The sequence below is a fragment of the Cydia pomonella genome, chromosome 8, assembly GCF_033807575.1.
Source record: "Cydia pomonella isolate Wapato2018A chromosome 8, ilCydPomo1, whole genome shotgun sequence".
NCBI lineage: Eukaryota > Metazoa > Arthropoda > Insecta > Lepidoptera > Tortricidae > Cydia > Cydia pomonella.
In genome coordinates, this window is record NC_084710.1 from 3,169,510 (window position 1) to 3,191,563 (window position 22,054).

At 40.9% G+C, this 22,054-nt stretch overlaps 1 protein-coding gene and 1 long non-coding RNA gene across 3 annotated transcripts in view; both read right to left on the reverse strand.

Moving 5' to 3' along the window:
• The window catches only part of LOC133520260 (uncharacterized), a 380,113-nt gene that overhangs the window by 283,506 nt on the left and 74,553 nt on the right, over positions 1-22,054 (reverse strand). The gene's annotated exons all lie outside the window — the stretch shown is intronic.
• LOC133520246 (protein GDAP2 homolog) overlaps positions 1-22,054 on the reverse strand; it is a 148,897-nt gene that overhangs the window by 62,789 nt on the left and 64,054 nt on the right. For both annotated transcript variants that reach the window (XM_061854624.1, XM_061854626.1), the window contains exons 2-6: positions 11,748-11,928; positions 9,524-9,666; positions 8,312-8,444; positions 6,991-7,100; positions 3,524-3,745 (exon numbers count right to left, since the gene is read on the reverse strand). In XM_061854624.1, coding sequence (XP_061710608.1) covers positions 3,524-3,745; positions 6,991-7,100; positions 8,312-8,444; positions 9,524-9,666; positions 11,748-11,917 — 778 coding nt within the window. In that variant the 5' untranslated portion in view covers positions 11,918-11,928. The remainder of the gene's footprint in view (positions 1-3,523; positions 3,746-6,990; positions 7,101-8,311; positions 8,445-9,523; positions 9,667-11,747; positions 11,929-22,054) is intronic.

A 22,054-nucleotide genomic window follows, 5' to 3' on the forward strand; every position in this document is an offset into this window, starting at 1 on the left:
TTTTGCTACAAGATTTTATCGCTGACTGTACTTTTCTTTCCACAGGCAACTAATACTCATCGAGACAATTCTAACAACTCCAGACACAAATAGTATAGTATAAGTTGTTTTATCGCAGAGTTCCCATGGCCACCTCCTGTCTCCATCATCAGTTCAGATCGATGGTACCATAATATTGCATTGGCAATTTGTCATCTAATTTACATACGTATGCAAATTTTTAGCTTCTCCGGAACGGGGAAGTGAGGCAAAAACTTGCAAGATTTGACTCATACAAACATACATTGCAAGTTAAATAAAAGCTTGTAAAAAAGTAAAAAAGAAGCTATGGTTCGTATAACAATAAGAAGCTTTCATGTAACGGGTCCTAGGGATCGAAAAAAATAAAAGTTATCCCTAGCACACGATTAAAAGCAAACAAGTAACTATCACAAAACAGAAAACAAACAATACCAACCAGTGGGTCTTGATTTCAACTCCATATTAACTGACACACTCACAACATCCGCCATTTTTTTTTAAAATTCAATATTAGTTTTTTGTTCAAACAACACTGTCACTAAAACGCGGGTGTAAGCCGGGTATCGATTCTACTAAATGCGTCAATACTAGATAACTTAACGATTTATTGTTATCTTCCGAAGATAAGATTATGGACACTATTGAGGTGAACTAGTTTCACTCCAACTTACACCATATTAGTAATTACGAGGAGACAGAAATAGATGAAAATAGTACGGAGAAAAATATAAAGTTTCACGAGTCATGATTATACGCCACTGATGTTGTGTATGTGGCCTTTTTCAACGGTAAAACATCGCCTATAAATAACTAAATATTATGTACTGTCTGGTTACTAGTGTAAGTAAACAAGATATCCTTTCTAAATATAGTATTATTTTGTAGAATTTCAACACAAATGGGTGGAAACACAATTAAAAACTTATAAATAAAAAAAATGTACCAAGTAGAGACCGCTTGGTAGGGTGCCCAGAAGGAATAGAATAGAATTGACTACAATTTGTACTTCTTACACAGAGAAAATTAAATGCTATACATAGAGACAACTAAACATAAATACATACGTGATATTAAAAGTGTGATATCGATGATTAAAATGAGGACAATGTAATCGATGAAATCAGGAATAATCTCTGTGCTAGTATGAGTAATTTTCTTTGTCGTGTTTGTGATTAACAATACCTATAGTGATGGCCTAAACACCTGCTAAGTGACGAAATAACTGCAGCGGCTAAATAATATGGTAGAAAAGCCGCCTGCAAAACTTCGTACCGACTTGATACTGCGATGAAATGCACAATGGTTTCCCATAGAAGTTTCCCTAAATATATCCATCTGATACCACCATGAAATTAATTCCAGTCAGTAGGTATGAATCCTCATTTTATGAATATTTGTTTGCCAAGGCTTTTCCTGCCGAAACACCTTGACAGACGAGATTATGTAAGCTAGGTCACCAAGCTAGGTACATACCTACCGATTGGAATTGGTTTCATAGTGGTATCAGATGGGTATATTTAGGGATACCGATGGTGACCTTACATAATCTCGTCTGTCAAGGTGTGAAATTCAGTAAAAGCTGTATATTTTTCCCATATCAATTCCTTAATATCCTATGGTACGAGTACGTTGATATGTGAAAATTCTACTAACGCCAAGCGAGTCTTAATACTTTAAAAACGAGCTATTCGATTACTGGCCGGAGTCTAAGGCATCCGTCTAAATTCAATTGAATTCAAAATATGTGTTTGCATAAATAAGTGCCACGCACAGTTCCGCGTCGCATAGCACTTTCAGTTGAAAATCCGAGGGCGAGCGTCTACCTGCAAAATTGCGAACCGAACCATCTGACGAAGCATTTGAACGCCAAATGAGATCCTTTTTATTGGATAATCCATTATATTCTGTAATTGAATATATGGAAATGACATTTAATACTATAAATACTATGAATTTAATTAATTTGCATTATTATTTTTAAATGCTTCGTACCTACTTCAATTTAATTTGACGATCATAACGAGACACAAGCGGCATTGAACCTTTAAGTCTAAGGAGAGACTTTGCCTCCTTGTGTGTGTTCTACCGCTTGTACAATGGGCTGTGCTCTGAAAAATTGTTTGACATGATGCCCACGGCCGCTTTCTATCCCCGCACCGCTCGCCGTCGGCAGGGGGTTCATCCTCACACCCTAGAACCTGAATGGTCGCGTACTGTGGTAGTGTGTACGATTCAAGAGGAATTTCCTCCCGCGGACGCTCCGGCTGTGGAATGAGCTCCCTGCCGAGGTTTTCCCGAGGGTATACAGTATGGGGTTCTTCAAAAAAGGATTGTACAGGTTTTTAAAGGGTCGGCAACGCGCATGTAACACGCCTGGAGTTGCAGGCATCCATAGGCTACGGAGACTGCTTACTATCAGGCGGACCGTATGCTTGTTTACCAACGTGGTATTAAAAAAAAAAAGAGATAGTGTAAATTTTTCCATAATTTGCTATTACATATTTTATTGTTTGACATTGTGAAGACTTTATTAAGTTTTTTTATTTTTGATCATTACTTGTATTGTATTTTTCTAGACATTAAATAATTGTATGTGTGTATTGTGTTTCTAAGACGACCTAATATAAATTCGTATAGATTGGTTTAAAATAATGTATATTGCAATATTTGCAATTTAACATTTTGAAATAAATAAATTTAAATTCTTTACTATGTTTATGAATACGACGCATCGTATAGTAATTAATTTATATAGAATACAAGATTTGTTAACTTATTTTACGTATAATATAAATTACAAAGAAAAATAAGTTAAATTAGCGCCTGACGAAAAGCGAAGGCAATGTATTAGGTAACACTGTAATATCTAGAGGGTCAAGGGCTTCTTATTGAGAAGGCGTGGACACAGAGGCAATGATTTTTTTTAAAATCACTCGTAGTTGCGTTTATGCGAGTTATGCAAAATAATACTATAAAGTAGTAGAAACTATAGGTCAAAACAAACCAAAAGTATACAGCTAAGATACGCGAGCATACTTTTCACGCGGCCGGCCGGTCAGCGACACCTTCTCGTAACTCATGAGGCCCTGGTACCTGCTCCGTGTAAAATAAATTTTTTGAACAGTTTTTTTTTTCTCGATTTTTGTCACAGTAGCCTATGGCGCCTAACAAGCAACGCTAAGCGGTCTTCGTAGTCTATGGATGTTGCTATATTAAGGGCGTCACGTGCGCGTTTTTGACTTATGAGGCAATTGTTCCTACTATACAACCTAATGAATATTTTGTAAGTTGTCAGCAATACACTTAGTTTGAAACTGTATTAACTTTGATTTTGTTAGGTTGGTAGCCATTAATCGCAGTAACGATTTAGATGTTATGAGGATTATACAATATACACCTTTCTCCAAACCTATTATGTTTGTTCTTGTATTAGTATTCATGAATGTATAAATGACAGATAACAGTACAGTAGAAAAACTTTTTTATAGGTAGTATTACTTACCACTATCCTCATTATGTTCGTGCGGGTTATGTATGATCCGTATCCGACGTTCGTTGGGCGTCGGGTCCGACAGCCGCATCCGCGCCGCGTCGGCCTCGCGCGCGCTGCGCGGGAAGTAGAGCGGCGCGAGGGCCGCCAGCAGCGCCGCGTCGGGGCCGCACGCGCACGCCACCACCACCAGCTGCGGGCTCTTGTTCTGCTCGAGGTGGCGACGGATCGTACCTGGAAATAACCAAACTTGTATCAAAATACCAGAGAATAGTGTACTAACGTATCATAGTCATAGAAGCAGGAGAGAGAACGCATCGTTACTCATGCGTTAAGGAGGATGAAGTTTGCTGTCGAGCATCGGTTATGTTAGACTACGAATATTGCTATTAGTATGATAGGAAGGTCCTAATTATATTATGCCTATTTACATTCTCGCGATTGCTAACATTATGGGATGACCAATAATTAGACGAGACGATTTAGACGCTTTTTTGATATTTGACTTTAAATGAATCTGATATTCATATTTTTTCCCGGAAAAAAAATCGTGATATTTACGACATTTGACTTAACTCCTTCTAATCTCCTTGCATAATGAATGTTTCTCAAACTTGTAATGAAATAATAATAAAAAATAGGATGGTGATGATGATGACTGTTTCATGTCCTAATGTGATAGGTTATTCAGTGCGTCGGGTATTGAAGGGGAATAAAAATGTTATTATTTTAGCGCTACGGCGCACGTCATTACACTTATTTTCTTTTTTGTGTTTTATTATTATTATTACTTAAAATTTGATTATTTTTGCTACTTTACAAAACAAATCTCGGCGACAAACGGGGTTGCCGGCCGCGTATGACTATATCTACTTGGCCTGTTCCGTCCTCTATAGTAATGTACTACAGCTACACAGTGATCCAACAATACAACGTACGTAGTGCAGTGTGCGCGGCCAGGTCGGGCGGGAAGCCCCGGCGCGGCGTGTCCACCACGCACAGCGCCAGCGAGCGCAGCACAGTACTATAGCTACACAGTGATCCAACAATACAACGTACGTAGTGCAGTGTGCGCGGCCAGGTCGGGCGGGAAGCCCCGGCGCGGCGTGTCCACCACGCACAGCGCCAGCGAGCGCAGCACAGTACTATAGCTACACAGTGATCCAACAATACAACGTACGTAGTGCAGTGTGCGCGGCCAGGTCGGGCGGGAAGCCCCGGCGCGGCGTGTCCACCACGCACAGCGCCAGCGAGCGCAGCACAGTACTATAGCTACACAGTGATCCAACAATACAACGTACGTAGTGCAGTGTGCGCGGCCAGGTCGGGCGGGAAGCCCCGGCGCGGCGTGTCCACCACGCACAGCGCCAGCGAGCGCAGCACAGTACTATAGCTACACAGTGATCCAACAATACAACGTACGTAGTGCAGTGTGCGCGGCCAGGTCGGGCGGGAAGCCCCGGCGCGGCGTGTCCACCACGCACAGCGCCAGCGAGCGCAGCACAGTACTATAGCTACACAGTGATCCAACAATACAACGTACGTAGTGCAGTGTGCGCGGCCAGGTCGGGCGGGAAGCCCCGGCGCGGCGTGTCCACCACGCACAGCGCCAGCGAGCGCAGCACAGTACTATAGCTACACAGTGATCCAACAATACAACGTACGTAGTGCAGTGTGCGCGGCCAGGTCGGGCGGGAAGCCCCGGCGCGGCGTGTCCACCACGCACAGCGCCAGCGAGCGCAGCACAGTACTATAGCTACACAGTGATCCAACAATACAACGTACGTAGTGCAGTGTGCGCGGCCAGGTCGGGCGGGAAGCCCCGGCGCGGCGTGTCCACCACGCACAGCGCCAGCGAGCGCAGCACAGTACTATAGCTACACAGTGATCCAACAATACAACGTACGTAGTGCAGTGTGCGCGGCCAGGTCGGGCGGGAAGCCCCGGCGCGGCGTGTCCACCACGCACAGCGCCAGCGAGCGCAGCACAGTACTATAGCTACACAGTGATCCAACAATACAACGTACGTAGTGCAGTGTGCGCGGCCAGGTCGGGCGGGAAGCCCCGGCGCGGCGTGTCCACCACGCACAGCGCCAGCGAGCGCAGCACAGTACTATAGCTACACAGTGATCCAACAATACAACGTACGTAGTGCAGTGTGCGCGGCCAGGTCGGGCGGGAAGCCCCGGCGCGGCGTGTCCACCACGCACAGCGCCAGCGAGCGCAGCACAGTACTATAGCTACACAGTGATCCAACAATACAACGTACGTAGTGCAGTGTGCGCGGCCAGGTCGGGCGGGAAGCCCCGGCGCGGCGTGTCCACCACGCACAGCGCCAGCGAGCGCAGCACAGTACTATAGCTACACAGTGATCCAACAATACAACGTACGTAGTGCAGTGTGCGCGGCCAGGTCGGGCGGGAAGCCCCGGCGCGGCGTGTCCACCACGCACAGCGCCAGCGAGCGCAGCACAGTACTATAGCTACACAGTGATCCAACAATACAACGTACGTAGTGCAGTGTGCGCGGCCAGGTCGGGCGGGAAGCCCCGGCGCGGCGTGTCCACCACGCACAGCGCCAGCGAGCGCAGCACAGTACTATAGCTACACAGTGATCCAACAATACAACGTACGTAGTGCAGTGTGCGCGGCCAGGTCGGGCGGGAAGCCCCGGCGCGGCGTGTCCACCACGCACAGCGCCAGCGAGCGCAGCACAGTACTATAGCTACACAGTGATCCAACAATACAACGTACGTAGTGCAGTGTGCGCGGCCAGGTCGGGCGGGAAGCCCCGGCGCGGCGTGTCCACCACGCACAGCGCCAGCGAGCGCAGCACAGTACTATAGCTACACAGTGATCCAACAATACAACGTACGTAGTGCAGTGTGCGCGGCCAGGTCGGGCGGGAAGCCCCGGCGCGGCGTGTCCACCACGCACAGCGCCAGCGAGCGCAGCACAGTACTATAGCTACACAGTGATCCAACAATACAACGTACGTAGTGCAGTGTGCGCGGCCAGGTCGGGCGGGAAGCCCCGGCGCGGCGTGTCCACCACGCACAGCGCCAGCGAGCGCAGCACAGTACTATAGCTACACAGTGATCCAACAATACAACGTACGTAGTGCAGTGTGCGCGGCCAGGTCGGGCGGGAAGCCCCGGCGCGGCGTGTCCACCACGCACAGCGCCAGCGAGCGCAGCACAGTACTATAGCTACACAGTGATCCAACAATACAACGTACGTAGTGCAGTGTGCGCGGCCAGGTCGGGCGGGAAGCCCCGGCGCGGCGTGTCCACCACGCACAGCGCCAGCGAGCGCAGCACAGTACTATAGCTACACAGTGATCCAACAATACAACGTACGTAGTGCAGTGTGCGCGGCCAGGTCGGGCGGGAAGCCCCGGCGCGGCGTGTCCACCACGCACAGCGCCAGCGAGCGCAGCACAGTACTATAGCTACACAGTGATCCAACAATACAACGTACGTAGTGCAGTGTGCGCGGCCAGGTCGGGCGGGAAGCCCCGGCGCGGCGTGTCCACCACGCACAGCGCCAGTGTCCGCACGCGCAGTGAGCCCGCGCAGCACAGCACGTTCCTGCAAACAAATTTACCATGATTAATATAACAAAATACTAATTGTCCATTGCTCCTACAGTTTATACTGTTTAATAAAAATAAATCTACGTCTTGAAGCTAACTGTATCCGTTTAGTCGAATTATACTCGCAAGCCGTCATCTAAACTCGGCCGATTGATTCAAACGTACGTATGTAGGTACAAAATAATCTACATACCCAATACCCATATACGTCATTATCATTAATGTCACAATCGACATCATCCGATGATGCGTAAATTACAGTGATTCTTGCAATTCTACGCCAATCAGTGGCAAACACCAGTGGGCCTACCGCCAACATCGAACTTCACAAATTGCGGGAATCTTTCTCTGTCACTCTAATTACGCCTTAATTGGAGTAAAAGAGAAAGAAGCACGTAATTTGCGAACTTCGGTATTCGCGGTAGGCCCTCTGATCAATGGCAGACTGGCACTGTTCGCATTCCGCATGTTCATCTTATAGGTACACCCAGCTGCAATAGTACATGCATGGCCAATTTATAAATGAATTCCATTAATAAAGCATCCATAACATTTTAAAGCTCGCACAATGAAATCAAACGCATGTAGGCGTTTGATTCCATCAGGCGAAATTAGGCGACAACGGCCAAGTATAATTCAGCCAAAAACTAATTCGGTGTATGGGCTCGCATTTTACACGTCAATTATACATAAAAGCCCTCCTACGCATATACGTACAATGCGCCGTCATCTCTCTTGTAACGCCTGTAAAAGGGTCTTTAAGACCAAGTTTGGCCTGGCCAACCTCATTAGAACCCATAACAGGCATACTCCATAATTTGCTGGGGTCGCTGTCATCGAAATCTCATGAGGTCCTCCTCATCTCTCTATATGTACACAAGGCCGCTAAAGTCAAAAAGACTTTCAGCACAAACGAGCCTTCATCAAGTAAGAAAAAAAATTGTTATAGGTAACATTAAATAATATTCGAGAATAATATTCGAGAACTTCTTTCTAATTTCGAAGTAGACCACATTGAATAAAGCTTACAGACCCTCATTAGATCCTATCCCAGCACCCATATTGCATATGAGCGAGGAAAACGAGTGCGTCAACGATGGTGCCATCTGTTGAATGTTAGAACAGTTTCCACTTTTGATACTAGATGTCGCTAGCAGCCCTACACAAGTATTAATTGCTGTTGTGCCGCAAGTATTGTGTTCTTACTGATAACAGTTGTGGAGTGTTGTCTCGGCCGCGGTGTGGTACTGCGGGCTGTACGAGGGGCTCACTGTGTGCAGTATGTGCCGGCAGCGGAGGTTGAAGCCGGGAGTCACTACCACCTCGCCCGTACGGCACTCTGAAAAAAAAAATCGTGTCATTAACACGTTTGTGTTACAAATAAAGCTTTGGCTAAATAATTGGGACCTGATAAAGTGATAGTGAATGCAATACCTACTTAAGCCTCGTTAACATGGGTGGGGGTAGGTATGGGGGTCGCAGGGGTTAAAACTAAGAGAAAAACCGAGTCCTCTAGGAAGGTCGCGGTCAGAAAGGCTATTGCTGACATGGTTTTGTACGATGCCAATGAGAAGGCATACAGCATCACAGCATGTTTGTGGTTGATAATGGACGGTTGTTGCAGTGAGAATGTGAAATAATATTGTGAATCAAGTGACCTATATGTCAATATCGTAATTTTTTTTGTAATTTTTCACAATTTCGTTTCTGACGGCGTTTCATCAGCCGTGATCTTGTCATCCAGGCTTGTTATGTCTAACTTGAGACATGAATATCTAATCAATTCTATATGAGCTCAGCATGGCCTCTTCATCACAATCTTTTCCTTCGTTAGCAAGCTGACAGATCCGCTCGCTGATCGCGTTGCATCCTGACAGCGTTTCATCGTCTGTTCTTTCAGCGTTGTCTGTCTTGAGAGGTGAATATCTAACTCTACATATATGGACTCACAATGGCCTCTCAATCACAATTTCCTCCTTCAGCTCGGCGCCGCAAGCTAACATGATCTTCTCGCTGACCCCAATGCATGGCAGCGATTCATTGTTTATGATTGCGTTCTACTCCAGAGGAGTTACATGCGCGTTGCCGTCCCTAAACCCGCCCTCCCTCATTGAGCTCTGGCAACCTTACTCACCGGCAGGAACACAACACCATGACTAGGGTATAGTGTTATTTGGCTGCTGTTTTCTGTAAGATGGAGGTACTTCCCCAGTTGGGCTCTGCTCTAGATCTGGAATGAAATCCACTGGCTGTGCCCTACCACACAAAGCGAGATGACATTCACAATGCCCATACCTCTCTTTTGGACGAAGTTTAAGGACGTACCCGGGTCCAAAAATCTTATGATGAAACGTGTTCTAGGCAAGACACCCTGCTTGAGTAGGTAACCTAGCCCTATGTTGATAAGAAGATACTTACCATGGCCTCTCGTCACAATCTCTTCCTTCAGTTCGGCGCCACACGCTGACATGATCCGCTCGCTGACAGCATTGCATTCTGACAGCGTTTCGTCTGTTGTGTTCGTGATCGCGTCGACCTCAAGGCTTGTGATGTCACCTTGCCTGAAAAGTGATAAGCTTGCGTTTATTGAAAGAAAAAGATTTATTTTATGTTACATTGTGTTTATTAATTTGTTTAAATTTAATCTTGCGAATAAATTGAATTAGTTTTCCCATTTCCGGTTGCGCCGAAATTTACGGGAAAGATTTATTAATTGTGTTAGATGAGGAAAGTCTAAGATGTCGTGCTACTATGCAAACTACTCGCTACGCGCTCGTGGTTCAAGTTTGGGATCTTACGCTTGCTCGGGCAGCAATATTAGGACGAGCAGTTAAACAACAACTTTACCCCCTCGTAAACCAAATAAGTATTGCCATAATAGACTAATTTGTAAAAAATACTGGAAACTCACTAGAATCTTGAGCCTCAACTGCGGAAGTACTATTCTGTACAGTTGACGTCAAACATATGTTTACACTTTTAGCCTCATTAAAAAGGAGTAAGGACGGTTTCGAGTGTTGTAATTTTGCCATCTTGTGTTTCACTCAATTTTTTACCACACCAACGCGAACACTAACTGTTAAAAAACATCAAACAAAATCAAATCCAAATCAACTTTATTAAATAGTTATCCTATCCAAGGTGGCCCTGACCTGGATGATGCCCGGAAAACGGAAACATGGTCGCCCTAAATCTACTTGGCGCCGTTCCGTGGAGCAAGAGTTGGGTGTATTGGGGATGGGGTGGGAGGAGGTTACCCAAGCTGCCCAGGACCGGAGTCAGTGGAAGAAAATGGTTCGAGCGAGCCCTACACCCCAGCAGGGGGTAACAGGATGAAAAGAAGAAGAAGAGGAAATAGTTATCATTCAAAAGTCAATTCGACCAGTCAACATAAGGAAACAATTCATAATTTGCATTAAATTACTTTGTCACTCTTGTTGAATAAATGCAACTTTCTCATCAGTTTTTGAACAATAAAGAGAGCCTTACGAGCTGGTGCAGTAAAAACTTATTTTTATGGTATATGGTCCGTTATTATATGCACAAAAAGATTAGGAAACCTGTTTGACGTCAGAACGAGCGTCACGGACTCGGTTATTGGTAGGTATCGATAAAACTAACGAGTTCGGTGACGTTAAACAGGATTAGGTATTATTGAAGATTTACGGTTTGCTCGTTTTAGGGTCGTCCATCATACTTAGATTTAGGATTTAATCCACTTGAGAACTACATACCAATACTGCCTTTTTTGTAGGTAGAGCAGGGTAGAGCAAACGGAAAAAGACGCGTAACAGGCCACCTATGCGATAGACTGACCAAATCAAATCTGCCATGTAGGGACCCCTGAACGCATTTGCCAGAATGACGCCAACCGCGAAAAATGGCGAGAAATCGTACGGCAAGCAACATCTGCGTCTGATGTACAACGACAAAGAAAAAGAAGACCCTAGGTAACTGTTTCTCTTAAGCGAAATCAAATTGAAGTTACCATCATAAGCAATAACATGTATTTAACAAGTAACTAGCGATTTAGCTAAGTCTACCGATCTATGTTTTAATGGAGTCCCTCTGCCAACAAACTGTCCTGCGGCTTGGCAGAAGTGTTGTTTTGTAAAATGGGCCATATTTATTCAGAATAAATGTTTTATTTTTATTTTTTATTTAACTGGACTTCTAACCATATTGCAAAGCACTGATTGATTTGGAGGCGTCGCCAAGTAACAATCGCTTATATCTACTTAGAAAAAGGTAATCGAAACTTAAATAATATAGGGAAATGATCTGAGTGCTTAGCCAAGATGCCAACCGCTTTCGAACCGTAGCGAACGAAATGCCAATGTCTCTGTCGCACTAATACTCGTATGGTAGAGTGATAGAGAGAGACTACCGTATCGTTAGCCACGGAGCGAACGATTGGCATCTTGGCTACGCACCCAGGTGATTTTTCGTTCGCATCTGACATTCCGATACATTTTTACTTTACGATTCACGTTACTCGGAACGATTATTTTTGGAAATACCTTGTGGATACGCATGTTCACTTGAAAATATACAGTGACGGCTGGGCGAGTTGCAGCTATCGATAGACCGTGTAAACTGCAGCATTGCTAATAAACTAAACAAACAAAACAAAATAACTCACCATATCGCGAACCGCTGGTTGATCTGCTCGTCGAACGGATACAGCGGCTGCGCGCATTGCGGAGCCGCAAGCGTGGAATAGTCGGTGGCCGGCGGCGCGGGTGCGTCGCCCCACCGCGGCACACTGGCGCCGCGCACTCCCGCACCGCGCGCGCTTGCGGGCGCACGCATTACGAGAGGCTCTGGAAAATGGAGACGGGGAATGTTATTTAGTGTTTATAAGTTTTTAGGCTGTGGTGTGTTAGTCAAGTTTTAAGTTACTTATTCAAAAATATATTACGAGTATCGGTATCTATTTCTTAGCATAGTTATACTAACCCGTCCCAAAACCAAGGACTAACAAAGTTACCGCCGTGCTATCAGACGTCAAAAACGAAACTAAAAAAGAAAGAACAACTACCTTCTTTAAAATAAAGATTTTATTAATTGTAAACGTATCAAGTAATACAGGGATTATAATTAAAATAATATTTTTGACACAAAAATGTTAAAACGTTACGAAATATAACATAGACAATTACTTTTTGAGTTTCAGCGCGACGTGTGAAAATGACAAATAATTAAAACATCAAGCATCAGTCTTAAGTACAAAAAATACTAACTTGTACAAAGTTCACAAAAACAGTTTGCCTTTGTACAAATGATGTGTTTTTCCTGTTTTATGTTTCTTTTTGTACAATAAAGTTTTTTACTACTACGACTACTCAAAAGCTTGCATTCTGAATATATTTTTTACAAGCACTCAATCATCGAACTGGCACAGCTGATCAAAAGATACAATTATAATTATCGAGCTCAACTCTTTATAAACTGTGGTCACGCCATTCTCTCATTAACGTGGTTCCGTGCACAAAGGGTAGCTAAAGCTAGGTTTTACGAAGATATCTAATACTTTACATGCTAGGTCTGGTAATGAAAGACGCTTGTTTTACAGACGACGCAAGGTTATTTCTAGACGGATCGATGTAGTCAACCGAAACTTACGTAAGGGCAAAGACTAATAATACGTAGACGGCTCATCCCCTTGACATGCTTGTAGCTATAATACTGCTTTTTTTCGCCATCACTAGATGTCGCGAATGTCGCGACAAACGAACACTCCAATACTTAACCATTTTCAAGTATGTATAGTCTATAGTAAGGGAAGACAGTTAATTAACGTTGTCCCGGCTTTGCCACGACTAGCTAAACGACACGTGAGGTCCGCTTAGCAACCCTATTCCAAGATTTGGCACAGGCACCAGTGTTCACAAAATTGCCTTAGGCCTTATTGGGATTAGTTCAGTTCATCACGTCCTTCACCGATCAGTAACAGGAAAATAGTAATTGTTTTTCCGGACGTAAGTTTTGAGAAACTCATTGCTGTGAGTCAGGGTTCGAACTCACAAGCCGGCTTGAAAGCTGCAAGCTTTACCAGTAGACTTTTTATTTAAAAAAAAACATGAAAATGATAAACGGGAGCGTGTCAAGCCGCGGCCGGCAGTTGAGCATCCTCGTTTAAAGCGAGTGCACTTGTAAAACGAAACGTAAGACGAGAGAACTTGAGCGGAATTATTTTCGTTTCAACTTTCAGATTTAAGGTGGCATAACGTCTTCAAAATAAGGTGAAAATGCAGGAGGATATTACATATTTAACGATAACTTATATTACATACATTGCACAGTTGCCTTAGTACCTAATCTAAAAGGTTAAATCAGCTCTTCTTTATGAACCTTGAAAACGGTTATTTTATTATTACATTTGCTACTATGAGCGAGTAATAAAGGTGCATACAATGAAGTTATACAACGAGGTTCCATCCACCGTCTCTATAACCGAATTTGCTACTTTAAAAATCGTTAAAAAAAGATACACTCATTAATTTGCGAGTATATTTAGTACGGGAGCTTTGGCAACCTAACTTGCGACAACCGTTCGACGTTCCAGTTAAAGAGTCCAATAGTCTGTTATTTTCATTAAAAGTTTTCGTGTTCTAACGATGGCATTTCCTCAAAATAGGGTGAAATCGCCGGAAATCTCCATTTTCGGCAATACCCTACCCTATTCACCCCATTAGACAAACTCCAAATAGCATCGGTCATAGAGAATCGCTAACAAGATTGACCCAAATATACCCGAGGTAGTCGCCGTCAGATATATCGGAGCGGCCAAGGTGTTCACAAATATCTCAACAAAAGCCTCTATCAAGAAGGTAAAGTGCACTTTGAGTATCTTGGCCTGATATATTCGATGGTGACTTTACCAGGGAGACAGGAGCACGGAGTACACGCGTCATATTTAATGAAGCCTTTGTGTGATAATGTAGTTGTATTGTATGTGTGAATATCTGACGTCGGGAACACTCCCGTGACGTCATCGCTTGCATTAGTCCTTTTTCGCTCGAGTCGAAGCGAAAGAAAGAGATGGAATATTCATTCAGCTCAGTGTGTGAAATATATTTCAATTCAGGGCTTATTCTCATGACCACTTTAAAATGTACGTATAGTTCTAAAATTATGCATGAATGATAACAATTTCAAAGATAAAGTACATACACATGTACTATAAAATGGTCATAATCGTTGTTAATTATTTATGTGCTTTAGAAATACAAAAGAACAAAAGACCCATTATAAAAGTAGGTACTTAAATTAATAGGCAATGGATGGACCTATTATACATCGATTGTACTACGTACCTACCGCATTGTGATATGAATTATATGCAAATCTATAGAAATCCTTTTATGAACAATAAAATCATAAATCATAATTATACTACTGCATAATAGTCTTATCGTGACAAAATCTAAGCCGAAAAAACACGCACAGCTAAATTACGTAAGTTGTGAAAAAACGTTTCTTCTCAAGGTTACACCGAAGGCCATCGTTAAATAAATAAAAAAGTATTGCAAAAATTTCAGGCGAGCAGAATTTGTTTATCGCGAATTTAAATTCATTCCAAAAAACAAGTACCTACTTACTTTTCATTTCAAAATAAAATTTGCAATAAGCCCATCCCTGCACCATCTGTTTAAACACGACAGTTTAAAAAACAATTTAAAATTAGAATCCTACCTTTGATCGTCATTCCGTTCCGTTTCACGCACTTTAAAACCGTTCAACGCGCACGATAGTCCCGGACGGCGGACGGACGCGGAGTGTGGCCTCCAAACGAAACACACCCCCAGGGTGATGGGGGAGTGACGTCACACGGTCGACGAACCTCGGAACTGGGTCACGAGGAGATCGGAGTGGTCGATCTCGAACCCTTGTGTTACGGGATGTGAGATTACCTAACTGAGGGCTAGAATTTTTTTGAAGTGAGTCGGCATGGGTAGGTTAAGGAACCAAAACGTCGTAGAATAGATAGAGCCTTCCGAATTTAAGAGGATGACGTGTTGAGAAGTTTGGTTAGAGACTTTTGTGTACTAAAAATTACAACTAAAATTCAGGTCCTCAGACCTGATAATGCTTGGCTTTTTAGTTTATTTAAGGTGCCTTTTAGACATTAAGTAAGAGTATTATACTTCAACTTCTTCAACTTCAACATTTATTTAGCAAATAGGCCACAAGGGCACTTTTACACGTCAACATGGAATTTACATACAAACAAAAACAAGCACATCAACAATTAAGTATAAAATACAATTACAAAAAATAACTAAAATAATAATAATTAAAAATAACAAACAGATACAAAAAAAAAACTAAAATTATTTAGAGGTGTAAATATCTCTAAATGTCAGAACTAAATGACTTTTATCAAATTATCCTTAGAGATGTATAGAGTCTCTTAAGAGTCAAAATTCCGTAATACAACCTTGTTATTAATAATTAAGGTGTCTGTTAAACTGTGTCTAACTGGAATCGATTGACAACTGCATAAAAATACGAGTAACTGCCCATCTACTTCACAAAACATTTCGCTGACAAAACACAGATTTTTTTCATTTACATATATACCAGTGTTATTGATTGTATATACTAGAACAATTTGTCAATATCAACCCATTGCTATTTTATGTGTAAATAGGACTGGGTATCGCACCCGGGATTTCCGGACACGAAGGGTTTCCGAATGGCTTGGATTATCCCAAACTCGAAAAACTGATCCCGCGCCCGCATATCCAAACGTCTACGACAAATACTCGACCCTTGCCTGCATTTGGTGACAGCTGGGATTAACCGACAGCTTTTAAATTCGAAATTCAAAACTTCATTCATTCAGTAGTTTATGATTTTTCAATAATTGTTTAGTGGTTTATTTCGTGTAAGACGCGAAAGAACTTATACAGTCAACATCGTCAAGAATCTGCAGTATGCAGCCATTTTGTCAAATATTCAGCATTCTGTCGACGCCGATATACTCTTCAAATGTATCAACAGCCGGTTAAGTTGCCAGATACCTATTCGATCTTAAAAGTCTGAGTTTAATCACAGAATTCACAGATCGAGCGAGGTGCCCTCATGTAAAAAAAAAATTAAATTCGGTTCTTGTCTGTTTTAATGTTTTGTCTTTTAATTATTTATATAAGAATTCAAGCCTTGGCGACCCTCTACATCTCTAAGGATAATTTAATATCTTTTTTTTATATTTTATCTCTGACACTTAGAGACTTATACATCTCTAAAGAATTTTAGTATTTTATGTTTTTTTTTTATCATAGTTTTTTTGTGTAATTTGACATTTATAGACAGTATACATCTCTAATAAAGTATTTATTATTTCATCGATTCCATATTTGTAATTGTTTTTAGGGTTCCGTAGCCAAATGGCAAAAAACGGAACCCTTATAGATTCGTCATGTCCGTCTGTCTGTCCGATTCTGTCACAGCCACTTTTTTCCGAAACTATAAGAGCTATACTGTTCAAACTTAGTAAGTGGATGTATTCTATGAACCGCATTAAGATGTTCACACAAAAATAGAAAAAAAACAATAAATTTTGGGGGTTCCCCATACTTAGAACTGAAACTCAAAAAATCTTTTTTCGTCAAACCCATACGTGTGGGGTATCTATGGATAGGTCTTCAAAAATGATATTGAGGTTTCTAATATAATTTTTTTCTAAAGTGAATAGTTTGCGCGAGAGACACTTCCAAAGTGGTAAAATGTGTGTCCCCCCCCCCGTAAATTATAAAATAACAGAATGAAAAATCTAAAAAAAATATATGATATACATTGTCATGCAAACTTCCACCGAAAATTGGTTTGAACGAGATCTAGTAAGTAGTTTTTTTTTTTAATAAGTCATAAAATTTAAAAAAAATTTTTTTTTCATCAAACCCATACGTGTGGGGTATCTATGGATAGGTCTTCAAAAATGATATTTAGGTTTCTAATATCATTTTTTTCTAAACTGAATAGTTTGCGCGAGAGACACTTCCAAAGTGAAAAAATGTGTGTCCCCCCCCCCCGTAACTTCTAAAATAACAGAATGAAAAATCTAAAAAATATATATGATATACATTACCATGCAAACTTCCAACGAAAATTGGTTTGAACGAGATCTAGTGAGTAGTTTTTTTTTTAATAAGTCATAAAATTTAAAAAAAAAAATTTTTTCATCAAACCCATACGTGTGGGGTATCTATGGATAGGTCTTCAAAAATGATATTTAGGTTTCTAATATCATTTTTTTCTAAACTGAATAGTTTGCGCGAGAGACACTTCCAAAGTGAAAAAATGTGTGTCCCCCCCCCGTAACTTCTAAAATAACAGAATGAAAAATCTAAAAAAAATATATGATATACATTACCATGCAAACTTTCAACGAAAATTGGTTTGAACGAGATCTAGTGAGTAGTTTTTTTTTTAAACGTCATATAATTAAAAAAATTTTTTTTTCATCAAACCCATACGTGTGGGGTATTTATGGATAGGTCTTCAAAAATGATATTTAGGTTCCTAATATCATTTTTTTCTAAACTGAATAGTTTGCGCGAGAAACACTTCCAAAGTGGTAAAATGTTGAACAAAATCTAGTAAGTAGATTTTTTTTTAATACGTCTTAAATGATACGGAACCCTTCATGCGCGAGTCCGACTCGCACTTGGCCGCTTTTTTTTTTAATTTTTATTGTTTGTAAAAATGGACATGTAAAAGTGCTTGTGGCCTATTTGCTGAATAAATGTTTGATATTTGATAAGATTTTTGTGTCGTATTTGCTAGCTATGTATGGCCAAGGAATTTAATTTCAGTACCATTTCGTAACTTATAAGTTATAACAGTGACAATGGTATGAGGTCTCTAGCGACTTTCATATTGATTGTCACTGTGACAAGGTACGAAATGGTACTGAAATTGTTTTAGCGTTATTCATAAACGCATTACAAGCCCGAATTAGCTATGAATCGATGAATCGTTTGTCTCCGTCATTTTGACTTATGTCTTCTTCTTCTTCTTAGCGTCATATTGCTACGGCTCTTTGCCGGGGTCCGCTTGACAACTAATCCAAGATTTGGCGTAGGCACTAGTTTTTACAAAAGTGACTGCCATCTGACCTTCCAACCCAGAGGGTAAAACTAGGCCTTGTTGGGATTAGTCCGGTTTCCTCACGATGTTTTCCTTCACCGAAAAGCGACTGGTGAATATCAAATGATATTTCGTACATAAGTTCTGAAAACTCATTGGTACGAGCCGGCGTTTGAACCCGCGACCTCCAGATTACAAGTCGCGTGCGACTTACCGCTACCAGCGCTTATATGTCACTTTAACTTATGTATTTGTAAGAAAGGGATAAAACATAATGTAAATAATTCAGGCTCGCAAAGCCTCGTTCTCGTTACTGCAGTTACGCCTTTACGAATCACTTTTGTTTTACACCGGAAAAACTATGTTACAGGCTACGGCGTAGCGCTACGAGCGTAGCTTCCCAACAAACATTATACCGTCAGTTACAGGCTTCTTTAAAACTTTAATCTTTTGAACGGCGTTATAATAATCTCAGTTATAGCTTGGAACGTTATAGAGGAGTTAAGAAATAAATTCCACTCCAACAGTGGTTCTAGAGCTACAATGGATGATGTTATGCAGAATTGAGAGTAATAATAGTGTTAATTACAGCTACTGGAGTCAAGCTTTATAGCTTTAACCTGTTTGTAACACTTAAATCTTTACAACAGCGCCCGCTGACACTTACTGATGTTTATTGTTACTTAATGGTTACTGTGAAGTATCTTATATATCTTTAGGTGTTGTGATAACTTTAAGCTGCAGGCATGGGTTGCATAAAAGAGTTAGTCAAGTGTGTCGTAACACCAGATACTAAAAACGTTGCATAACTCTCTTATGAAGTTTCAAGCTTTAACGTAAGTTTTGCTTATGCTAATTGTATTAGCCGAGTACCTTTTTGAAGGCTTTCTACAGGCAATGGTGTAATGAACAGAGTTTGTCAAGAGTGTAGTAATACGAAAATTAAAGAAGATGCCAAAAGTTTGGATCATCTAATTTTTGCAGGTTTAAGCTGTAACGTTGATTTTACGAATGCACATTGTGTTAAGTAAGTGCATTTTAATGACATTCTAAAGGTAATGATGTGAGTTAACACAGTATAAGAACTCAAGGAATCCAAAGGGATACATGTCAATTTTAATATAAATTACGCGAATAAGTTATTAAAAGCATATTTTATAATATTATAACAAACCTAAAGAAAATATTTTACCGAGCTTTAATTAGTTACATTAAAATGAAAAGATTACACAATCAGACAATAATAATAATGAACTTTGCTGAATATATAGGTATGTATTTTTATAGTGATTATTTTTTTACTATCAGGTTTTGATTACTTTGTCAAAGAACCCTCTAATTCTATCAGGTTTAAAAATGCTTAGCCGGTTGTATTGTCTTCTATATAGTTAAACGCTTTGTTTGAGTCTATTATTACACTCTTATGTATACTAAAGACTGCACAATACTCTCGACTAAAGATGCTGTATCTCAAAAAGTGTAAATGATGCGTTAAGGGAGAGCTAAAGCTGTAATAGCAAGTTCGCCATTGTTTTAGTAAAGTAACCTAAAAATGTACTTGTTTGATCAATATTTATGTACACAATACTCCATTAATAATTTTTATTTTATCATTCTATCGATGCCACGTAACTTTACTTGCCAATGGCCGACAAAAAGAACAAGTTGCTGATAAAACTTTAAGGCGTCTATTTTATTAAGCATAAGTTTTACTTTAAATCTTTAATTAATCCGGAGCGCGTTAAAATTAAGATGGAAAACATGGTATACACTTACCGTAAAATCGCAGGCGCAGCACTTTTTCACTTTTCACACGATAAAACTTCTTCTTCCTAATAAAAACTTGCGAGCAGATCGCCATTAAATGTTGCTGTGATAAGTTTTATTTTCTTTGTATCATTTATTTTATAAGTTTGATCGTTTTGGATTTCTTTGAAGCTAATACATAAAAACAGTACAAAAAGAGTTCTCAAAAAGCGGTCACATATTTAATTGAGAATGTTTTAGATATCTAGTACGCGTTAAATCGTTAACCCACTCTCTCTTATAGGTTTAACAAGTTTAAAATTCTTAACTGAGGGTTGTCTCACACCTATTGTGTTAGCTAATGATTCTATGAGAACGTAGAACCGGCTAAAGTAATAGCTGAGGGTGAATTAACTCCCTTCTAAGTACTTCTAACCCTTAAGTAACACTGTTGTATAGGCTTCCTGACACCTTTACCTGTAAAAAGTGGGGCCTGATTCGTGGTTATAAGGGTGGTATAGAGTCCTCTACCAACCTACTACAGGTATTCTTAATACTCTTAATTCTCAAATGAGAGCATTATAACAGTGATATGTAGGCTATTTTGACGCTGTCATGTTAGTTGGGTTAGCAGTAAATCAATCAATGATAGTGTTAAAGTGCTATGAATGCTACGCTGTAGCTCGTAGCACAGGTTTCTTGCTTTATAGTAAAAAAAAATCGTAGACGCATAATGCGCACTGAAAGAGCTTGAAAATAAATGTAGGTTCCTCGATATCAAAATTTTTATAAGTATCGTTATTTCACTCAGAAGCAAAGCCCGGGGTGCACTTGACTACTAAATATAAAATTATCTTGGAGCTTGGGAGGACGGATGTTAGTGTGGGAGACACACTGGCACTGTCCCACCTCCAACGGACTAATGTAAAAGCGTGCGCAGCGGCGAAAAGCGACGAAATTTTGAAACGTAATAAATATAAAAGCCTCGATAGAGAGTACCATTTCGTCCATTTGGCGTTGAAACTCTAGGTCCATGGGGTCCCAGCGCGTCCAAGTTTTTTGCCGAAATCGTAAAGCGTCTGGTTGAAGTAATAGATGACCGACGAACTGGCGGTTGCCTCGCACAACGTATCAATATTGCGATACAACGAGGAAATGCCGCCAGCATCCTTGGTACAATGCCTCAAGGGCCTATTTTAGATTTAAGCTAATTATAGTAATCCTCTGTATATATCAATTATGTATATTGTTATTGTAAATAAAATGTGATAAAATTAGCAAATGTGGTTAAGTTCAAATTCCGAACACTCATTGGTACCAGGCCACCACTCATGTAGATTAAGGAACATGCCTTAGAAAATACACTGCCCCTGTTTTCCGTCGCCATATTGGAAAAACGGCACGCACACTTAAGTTTATGTGATCAGTAAAGGTTGATAGGCCTTTTGTTTTAGCTTACGGTCTAATCTAGTCAATTTATCAAATGACTGGCAAAACATGATATAGGTACAGTCACGTCTGAAAATATCGATACGAAAAATGTGCCTAAAATATGTGTACACTACCTTAATATATGGGCAATGAAGTCATGTATACATATTTTTGGCACTTTTTGCGTATCGATATTTCAGACATGACCGTACAGTCACGGACTTTAATTCTTGAGCCATTGAGGGTTTATTTTACATTGGATATGTCGTAGGGTTAGTACTGACAACCAAATTAGCTTGAACCATAAGTGGGTCAACAATTAATGTCCGTGACAGTATTCGTGACCAGAAGTTTTTCTAGGTTTTCTTAAAATATATTAATGGGCTTCTAGTCTAATTGTTATAGGTAGTTGCCTTGCCTTCGAAGTCGGAGGCCCTGGATTCGAATCCCGGTAAGGTAATATGTGTGTTCATCCCGAATTCCCAAGTTTCTGAGTAGGTATCTGTGTCATATTTTTCCCAATTGAAACTTAAATTATTAAAATAGCTTATCTAACTGTATCCGCGTTTAAAGCAAAGTTCGTCTACCTAACGTAACGAAGGATGGTGATGCTATTCGAGTTTAGGGGTCATCCATTAATTACATCACACGTTTAGGGGGAGGGAGGGGGTCAAG